This window comes from Trichechus manatus, unplaced genomic scaffold (assembly GCF_000243295.1).
Source record: "Trichechus manatus latirostris isolate Lorelei unplaced genomic scaffold, TriManLat1.0 scaffold00016, whole genome shotgun sequence".
NCBI classification, from domain to species: domain Eukaryota; kingdom Metazoa; phylum Chordata; class Mammalia; order Sirenia; family Trichechidae; genus Trichechus; species Trichechus manatus.
In genome coordinates, this window is record NW_004443952.1 from 16,717,576 (window position 1) to 16,726,909 (window position 9,334).

The following is a 9,334-nucleotide window of genomic DNA, read 5'->3' on the forward strand; positions in this document are numbered from 1 at the left end:
TAGAAACTGGAAGTTCTCCCTGCTTCTTTTTTAAATGTCTCATTCTGCTCAGAGTTAATTGAGTATAAAGGGAGTTCTTCAAAATCTCAGAGAAAGAAAATTCCTTCGTTAACAAGGTTAAGTTTGATGTCACGGAGACCAGTCCTTTCTCCCTACTTTTCCCATGGTGGAGTCACATGAACCTCGACCTCAGCAATTCCTACCATTTATCCTGTTTTCCAATGCTTTTTGCACACATTTATATTTCCTCCTAGTTCATTTCTAGTTCTTAACTGATTAAGGCATTGCTCATTTGGTAAAATCATCATGCCTTAAAAAAAATGCTTGAGATTATCTTGCATATATTGAAAAGAGAATATGTGGACCGAAATTTTGTTTCTGCCACTTACTAGCTCTGAGGTCTTGTGTAAGTTGCTTAACATCTCTTAGTTTCTGTGCCCTCATATACAGATGAGAAGTAATGAGGGTTCACAAAAGTATAATGAACTAATTGAGATGATATAGCTAAAATTCGTGGAAAATGTTTCCAATTCAGTATTATGCATAGACAAATTTGGGGTTCAATATACATTTAATTGATTTCTTTCTTAGTGTATAATGTTTTGTGAATTAATAGATAAGGGGTCTTGGGTTTTGATTTTCGGACAGCCTGAGTCCAGGTGCTAGACGTCCTGCATTCTGGTTGTGACTTCAGATATTTCTACATTTCTGGAACTAGGTTTAATCTTCTGTAAAATTGGGGAAATGTAAGCTTTTTAGAGTTATAGTGAAGATCCAATAATATGATCTTAAGAAATTATGTTGGAAATTATACGTTTCCATATCATTTCCCTCCAAAAATGTTTTTTTATTCATTTATTTAATTATGCATTCAGCTGCAAATTTATAGAAATAGCATACTATACACCAGGCATAGAACTTAGGTGGGTGCTAGGTATACATTAGTGAAAAAAAATGGAGTTATACATAAGTTTATTTGCTTATTTTTCTTAGGGTTCAAAGATTATCCGTCCTCACAAGTATTTTAGGATTTGGTAAACTACTCAGTATTCTCTTTTCATATGGTTATATGATGATGTTGATTATGCCATTTCAAAGTAAACTAAAAAGGCTGTTATAATCTACATTTTAGAAACAAAACAACTGCGGAAGAAAGTCAGATGTCTTCCCAGTACCTTCCGCTGTTTAATTGTGTATGGAAATGATAGTCTGACCAACTATATTTCCCATACTTTACCTGATTCACTACATTTCTTAAGGAGAGAATTGTATACATCTTACTGCTTTTAAAGACATTGCAAGATAAAGACTTGATTAGACTATTAATTTCCCAGAAATAAAACCCACGTGATACATTCAAACCTCTAAATAGGTGGAACTGGTAGGCTATTGGTCCTGGAGTATAGGAAAAAAAAAAGCAAGCTAAAACCAACACTAGAAGAAGCTAAGCAGCTGCTGCCGTTCTGAAGAGCCATAGCTGGGACGATGCTGACGGGAACTAGAAGCAAATAGAGAGGGGCCAGTCCCTTATCTTCATCCAACTTTCCATTCTTCCTCTAGATCCTATTTTGGCAAAGCCACCTGATATAGGAGAAATGTGATTTTCAGTGTCCCAACTCTAGCTCACAAAACACAGCATAGAAAAGTGAGTTTGACACTGAGAGACAATAGTTTAATGACATCAAAGTTACTATCTCATACAACAGTAGTCCCTACTTCTTTGGGTTGTTATGAATAAAGGAACTTAGAAATATAGCTGGCACATAGTAGTCAATCAATATATAAACTATTATTGTGTTCTTATTGTTGTTTTTAATATAAGTATTAGAATGCAGAGCTTGTTTCTTAGACTATAGATGAGGGGATTGAGCATGGGAGTCATCACTTCATAGAAGAGGGAGATGAGGGCCTCAATGATGTCTTGATTATCTGTACCAAAAAAATTTTTAGACTTGGGCTTTGTGTACATGAAGAAGATGGTTCCATAGAATATAATCACCACTGTCAGATGGGCTGAACAGGTGGAGAAGGCCTTCCGTTTTCCTTCTGTAGAAGGGATCCTCAAAATAGTGGCAACAATAAAAATATAAGAGATGGAAATTACTAGCAATGGAATAACCAGAACAATTAGATTTGACCCGGCCATGCTGATCACATTGATTGAAATATCAGCAGAGGCCAGTTTCAGGACAGCCAGAATTTCACAGACAAAATGGCTAATGACATTATTAGCACAGAATGGTAACTGCATTGCAAGAGATGTCTGCACCACTGAGTCAGCAAGCCCAGTGACCCAGGACCCAGCTGCCATGGGCACATAGGCGCCCTTGCTCATGATGACAGGGTATCTTAGTGGGTAGCAGATGGCAACATAGCGGTCAAGTGCCATCATGCCTAGGAGCACACACTCTGTGACCCCCATGGCAAAGGAGAGAAACATTTGCACCATGCACCCTGAGAAGGATAGTTTTTCCTACCTTAAAAATTCAGTAAACTTCACCAGTAAATCATGACATGAATAGACTGAAGGAAAAAAAAAGTATTTCAATAGATACAAAAAGTGAATTTGGTGAAGTTCAGTTCATAAGCTTTATATAAATGACCTGAAGTTCACAAATAGAAGGTAACTTCCTAAGCTTGTAAGAAAACCATATACCAAAAGCCTATAGCAAATTATTATTTACTCATAGTTAATGGACAAAGTTTACACGTTCTCCTTAAGATCTGCAACAAGATAAGGATACTCACTCTTACAGATACTGTTTAACACAGATTTAGCAGTCCTGGTCAAAACTGTAAGACAAGAAGATGTCAGAGTTGTAATAGAGAATACAATGATTATAAAACTTGATGAGAAAAATTAGTGAGATTGCTGATCGTGAGAGCAATGGAAAATATCAGTATTTGTCTCTGTATTAGCAATAAATGATCAGAAAACAGAATAGAAATAAATATAATAGAAATGATAGCAAAAAATATAAAGCGTTTGGGATTTATCCCAACAAAACATGCATAAGACCTCTACAGAAATAATTTTAAAAGTATAATAAAGGGCATAACAGAATATTTCAGTAATTGAAAGGGTATAACATGTTAATAAATGGGATAAAAACATAATAAGGAAGTGATTTTCTCCAAATTAGCCTATATATTCAATTAAATCCATTGGTTTTTTTTTTCTTTTTCTTTCTTTTTTTTTCTTTTAGGAATGTGAATCCTTATACTAAAATTTATATGGGAGAATAAAAGTACACAAATTGCACAGTCAATTTTTACAAGAAAACGCTAAGATGTGATCAAAGACAGGAGAAAAAATCAGGACAGAATGATATTACAGAAGTCAAGAAAAAAGAGTACTTTATACAAAGATTATGAATTGAACTTCACCAAATTAATTTGCACTGACTTGAGTGAGACCCAGCCTGTTCTTGTTTTAGGACATCATTTTAAGTCTGTGAGGTTAAGGTCAGAATGAGCCCCTTGGTAAAAGCACCAGCACAGTGCTATGTGGTAAGATCTGTAGGTAGGAAGCCAGCCAGTTTTCCCTGTTGAAATCTCTGAATCACTACACATGTTTTATTCAGACTTTCAGAATAAGTATTATCAGACTTACTTCAAAGAAGGGGAGACCATCTAACACACCAGCAGGACAAGATTTCATCATGTCAGTTGAATTTGACTTTGATGAGCTGAGGAGAAATACTCTGAGGTAATGAGCTGAGGCCAAAATGCATCAGCAGGGCAGCTAGCTGAGCAAACAACGTATAGAAGGGCAGTAGTCTTAAAAAAGGAGGATTCCCTGGGTGGTCCAAACGGTTAACTCACTCTGCTGCTAACTGAAAAGTTGGAAGTTTGAGTCCATTCAGAGGTGCCTCGAAAGAAAGCCCTGGTGATCTACTTCCAAAAAATCAGCCATCGAAAATCCTGTGGAGCACAGTTCTACTCTGACACTCATGAGGTCACTATGAATTGAAATCTACTCAATAGGAACTTTTTTTTTTTTAGTTAGAAAAAAAGGAGAAAGAGAAGTTAGCTGGTCAGTAAGATATATTAAATGGGGTGTTAAGAAATTATAATTTGTTCTGCCAAAATTGGGAACATTTGGAGTTTTGACTAGGGGATATTAGAAACTAAAACACTGAAGGAGGATAATATAGAGGTACTCTTTAGGATTATGCACTTTTCTCACCCATATTCAACTGTTCTAAAGGATTCAGCACAGCAATCTGTGCTTTGTAGATCTGAAATCACTGTTTTTCAGTGCAATCATTTTACCTTCTTTGGCTTGTAGTGAACTTGACTAAAAATTCATCTTCTTTTGGAATAAGCCACATTTGATCTACTTAATTTTAGGTCAGATTAGTATCATTAAGTCTCATTTCCCATGGCAAAAAAAGACAATCCTCCCATTTCCGCTAGGTTTTCAACTCTGTCCTGCAACAGTCAGTGAAAAGCAAAGTGTACCTAGCTTCATTGGAAGTGAAGACCAAATCTCTGTTGGGGTCCTCCCCAGCCAGGTCTTAACTGATTGCTTTAGTTATTAAACTAATCAAAGTTGTTACATCAACTGCGCATTCAGCCTGTGTTTTTCAACTTCTTTATGAGTATGAAGGGCAGAAAACCAGAGGAAAAGAAAGAAACATCCCTGTTAACAGGCTTGATCACAAGCTGGGAACCTAACCCTTAAGAAACTGCTATTCATGCCTTTTTTTATTTTTTATTTTTTAAGAGCTCCCTGCCAACACTTCTAGAAATACTAGTTTGTTCTGGCATTTTCTCCTCAGGTTCCCTCCAGAGGTCCCAAGGTGTACTGAACATTATAAAAAATTTGTAGTCATATGTACATGAGACCAAAAAAAAAAAAAAAAAATCTCAACTGCATCTCTTATGAACTCTGTGACATTATGCTGAATGTCTAGCTTCTCTTAGCTCTGTGTCCTCACTTACGTTTTGGAGTTAACAGAGGCTCATCAGTGTGATCTGAGTTTAACTGTAATCACATAGGCTAGGTTTATGGTACACAGTAGGAACATAAAGCGCATTTGCATCTTCCTTGGGTCTGTTGTTGTTGTTAGGTGCCATCAAGTCGGTTCCGACTCATAGTGATCCTATGTACGACAGAACGAAACACTGCCCGGTCCTTCGCCATCCTTACAATCGTAGTCCTTGGATCGAATTACCTTTAATTAAAAGAGTATGAGACCCAACCAGTGGGTCTTACACAACCCACGTCCACGTGCTAAATCTCTCACATACTAGGAAAGCGACCTAGGACTGCACTACACTTCAGAGTCTAGGTTTCCTCATCTATAAAGTTACCAATAGCTTCTTCATAGATTTTATAAGAGTATCCAGTTAAGATGATATGATGCTTTGAAAGCAATTTGCAAGTAAATGTAATATTCAAATGTCCATTTATTCACTCATTTAATATATAGCAATAGCCTAGTGTATACAAGGCAATATTACGGGGGTTAGTGGTGAGGAAGCAGTGGGAATGAATGGAATTGTTATTACATCTTATTTTCCTCAAAGCCAAAGGATAGTCGTTCATACAGGTAATTCCGCATTTGTCAAACAATTTGATGTTCTCTTTTCATATGATTTTATAATTTTAAAGCTTAAAGGGAATTGTCATAAGCTATTGCCCTTTCATTTTAGAAACAAGGAAAGCAATGCTGAGAGAAGGTAAATGATTTGCTGGGTGTTGTGTGCCTAATAAGGAGCCCTAGTGGTGCAGTGGTTAAAGCACTCATCTGCTAACCAAAGCTTGGTGGTTTGAACCCACCAGCTGTTCTGTGGGAGAAAGATGTGACAGTCTGCTTCCATACAGATTCACAGCCTTGGAAACACTATGGGGCAGTTCTACTCTGTCGTACAGGATCTCTGTGAGTCAGAATCTACTCAACAACAGTGGGTTTGGTGTGTTGTGGGTGTGCCTAGTGAATTGTGTGTAAGAAGTGAGTGTTGACTGACTAAAGCTCACACTCTTTTAAAACACTGTATTATCTCAGACAGGGAAATGTGTGCTGTGTAAATCTTATTGGTTTTAGTGACAGTCAGAAAGAAGATAAGGACTTGACTGGACAATTAAACCCAAGCAGAATGACAGACACATTGAGAATATGATAACCACAGACTTGAGCCAATGAGCAGCATTTCTGGTACTAATGAAAGCACTTAGCACAAAGCAGGACTAAATGGAAGAGATGCTCAGATTTTTTAAATTTTTCCTGGAAGATCTCTGTCAGCCTCTGGTAGACTTTTGACTGAACACCATAAATAATACTGTCAGAGTTCACTGTGGAACTAGGGCACTAGGATAAAGAAGTATTGATCACAAACGGTCCTGGGTTGAGGGGTTTTCAAAAGGATAATGGAAGAGGTGGTTTATGTTCACTCATGTTAACAGAGTTAGATAAAGGAATCATACTTTTTGTCTTAATTAATTTGAATTCAATAATTATTTTAAACAACTGTACAGATAATGTGATATCTCAGCTATTTTAAAAATCTTTTCATCGTTTTCAAATAATGGTCATAGCAACTGCTGGTGATAGTAAAAAAATGTATTGCAGTGCCATGCATTTGGGACAGAGGATTATTTTTTTCAATAGATTATAGGTCCAATAATAGTCTTCAAATTGCTTAGCTACTGAAGAAAATGAGAGATAATACACCTATTTTGCATTGATGTCTGTAGGTTGGAGCACCAGGCTGAAAAATCTTAATTTTCTCATTCTATCTACAGGGAGGGAATATGGAACAAGTATTTTTTGAAGAGGCAGGTGTGACACTGGAAAAAATCACTGAGTTTGGTCCCTAGATTTGCAACTCAGAACTTCCTTTTTTCTCTTATTTAAATGAGATCGATGCCTGCCTACAAGCTTTATTATGAAAATTACCCAGACAATGGACTAAAATATAATGCAAAGCTCTAATCTCACTAAGTGATGAAAAGTTGACAGATGAAAAGGTTAGATATATCCAGTTAAAACATACAAAATGATATTTTGTCCATAATTTGAAAAACAGTATTTACCAAAACAGAAGATGGAATTTATGTATCTCTGGCCTGAGAAATGGCTTTCCTATCCTTGATTTGAGGTCATCTTTCTTCCTTAAGAGCTGCTTTGCTTTACCTCAAGAAATACTCTCCATTTTATACAATCATGTACAGGATAAATCGGGGGGGGGGCGGATATTAATGAAAATTAGAGCAAGTGGGATGGTGTAATTATTTTCTTCAAGTTTCCACTTACCAGTAGATTATTCCTCAGGTAAAACTGATAGGTGAGGCTGTTGAAAATATTCTGACTTTCAGGCCAAGTTTCTTATTCAGTCTCAGAAAAAAAAAGATGAAAAGTGTTCTCTTAGGTCCGTGAGCCTTTATTCATGGGCCTTCTCCATTTGAACTCTAGAAACACCCTCCAAAGGGCCAGCCATTAACACAGCAATGCAACTTAAACTTTTTTGTGGGGTGGATGGGGTAGGGGTAGAGGGAAAACGTCCAATATTGCAACAAATTAAAGTCAGGAACATAAACATGGAGGATTAGGAACTTTCCAAAACTCCAGGGAGAAAGTCCCGTAGACACAATTATATCATATAATTGGTATATTCTTGTTGTAGTGCAACTCGAGAGACAAATATTGCCATCTACGTTATCATAATATTTGAAGATTTTAAGATGCAAACTGAAAATTTTTTAATGAACATTGTTTTTCTTTTTTTGAAATTATCTGAAAAGCTTTCCATTATTAATAGCATAAATTGCCATCATTTACATACATCACACACCCGTTGCCATCAAGTCGATTCCGACTCATTGCGACCCTACAGGACAGAGTGGGGTTTCCAAGGTTGTAATCTTTATAGAAGCAGACTGCCACATCTTTCTCCTGCAGAGGGCTGGTGGGTTCAAACCGCCAGCCTTTCAGTTAGCAGCCAAGTGCTTAACCACTGCGCCACCAGGGTTCAGTGCTTTCAAATACCTAATGGCATTCTCAGAACACTACCGTGAATTAGTACAATTATTCCTATTATACAAATGTTGAGTCTGTATTACTCGAAAGTTGTAATATTTTGAAAAGGTTGAATGTAAGCAATTTAAATTGACTGTTAAATGCCAGTAGAAGCATAAAACTGAGCTTTATTTTCTCTCTAAACGTAACTCAGAGTTGGAGCATATGGAACAGAATATATCCTTTTATCAAAAACAATTCCTCTTGACAGTACCAAGGGCTTGCATCCAAACCAATAATTTGTCACAGAAATGCATCCTCCTTTGTCAAAATTTGTCTATCAAAGCTTTGCCAGACAAACCTACTTTTTCAAATTGGTGGTTTCACCTTAATCTCCTACATATTTCTTCTTTAAAAAAAAAAACCAAAACCTGTTACTGTCAAGTCAGTTCTGACTGATAGTGACCTTGTACTACAGAGTAGAACTGCCCCATAGGATTTCCAAAGAGCAGCTGGTGGGTTTGAACTGGCAACCTGCTGGTTAGCAGCTGAGCTCCTAACCACTGTGCCACTAGGGTTCCATTTCTTCTTTAGTTGATTTCAAATGTAGTGTTATATTACTTGATCATCTGCCGTTTAATGCCAAAAAATCATAGCTAACACCTACTGAGTGGTGGGCATTTTCTGTGTATTTCACATAATTTATATAATCCTTATTGCAATCTTATGAGATAGGTGCCATTATTATCTTTATTTTACAGGTTGGGTAGCTGAGAAACAAAAAAGTTAAGTTTCTTGACCAAGATTATATAGTTTGTAAGTGGTAGGAACTGAGATTCAAATTTAGACAGTGTGGTACTAGAGTCTATACTGTAACCACTAGAGATGCTTGAACAAAAGAATAGAAAGATTAGAAGTAGTGTAAGTATGAGGGTGTTCTTACAAATCTGTATAATTAGGTAATTACTGAAGTATGCTGGAGTTGCCTTAAGAGTGGACCATGTCGGTGATGACCCAAAACCTTACTGTATTTATCTGTATCAGTATATTCAATCTGTATGCTGAGCAAATAATCTGAGAAGATGGACTATATGAAGAAGAACTCAGCATCAGGATTGGAGGAAGACTCATTAATTAACAACCTGCATTATGCAGATGACACAACCTTGCTTGCTGAAAGTTAAGAGGACTTGAAGCACTTCCTGGTGAAGACCAAAGACCACAGCCTTCAGTATGGATTACAACTCAACATAAAGAAAACAAAAATCCTCACTACTGGACCAATAAGAAACATCATGATAAATGGAGAAAAGGTTGAAGTTGTCAAGGATTTCATTTTACTTGGATCCACAATCAACACCCATGGAAGC

At 36.7% G+C, this 9,334-nt stretch overlaps 1 protein-coding gene across 1 annotated transcript in view; it reads right to left on the reverse strand.

Annotated features, from left to right (window-relative positions):
* Window positions 1-1,777: 1,777 nt before the first annotated feature.
* Window positions 1,778-9,334, reverse strand: part of LOC101350701 (olfactory receptor 13C8-like) — a 12,441-nt gene continuing 4,884 nt past the window's right edge. The window contains exons 2-3 of the mRNA XM_023727332.1: window positions 4,533-4,580; window positions 1,778-2,473 (exon numbers count right to left, since the gene is read on the reverse strand). Coding sequence (XP_023583100.1) covers window positions 1,790-2,473; window positions 4,533-4,580 — 732 coding nt within the window. The 3' untranslated portion in view covers window positions 1,778-1,789. The remainder of the gene's footprint in view (window positions 2,474-4,532; window positions 4,581-9,334) is intronic.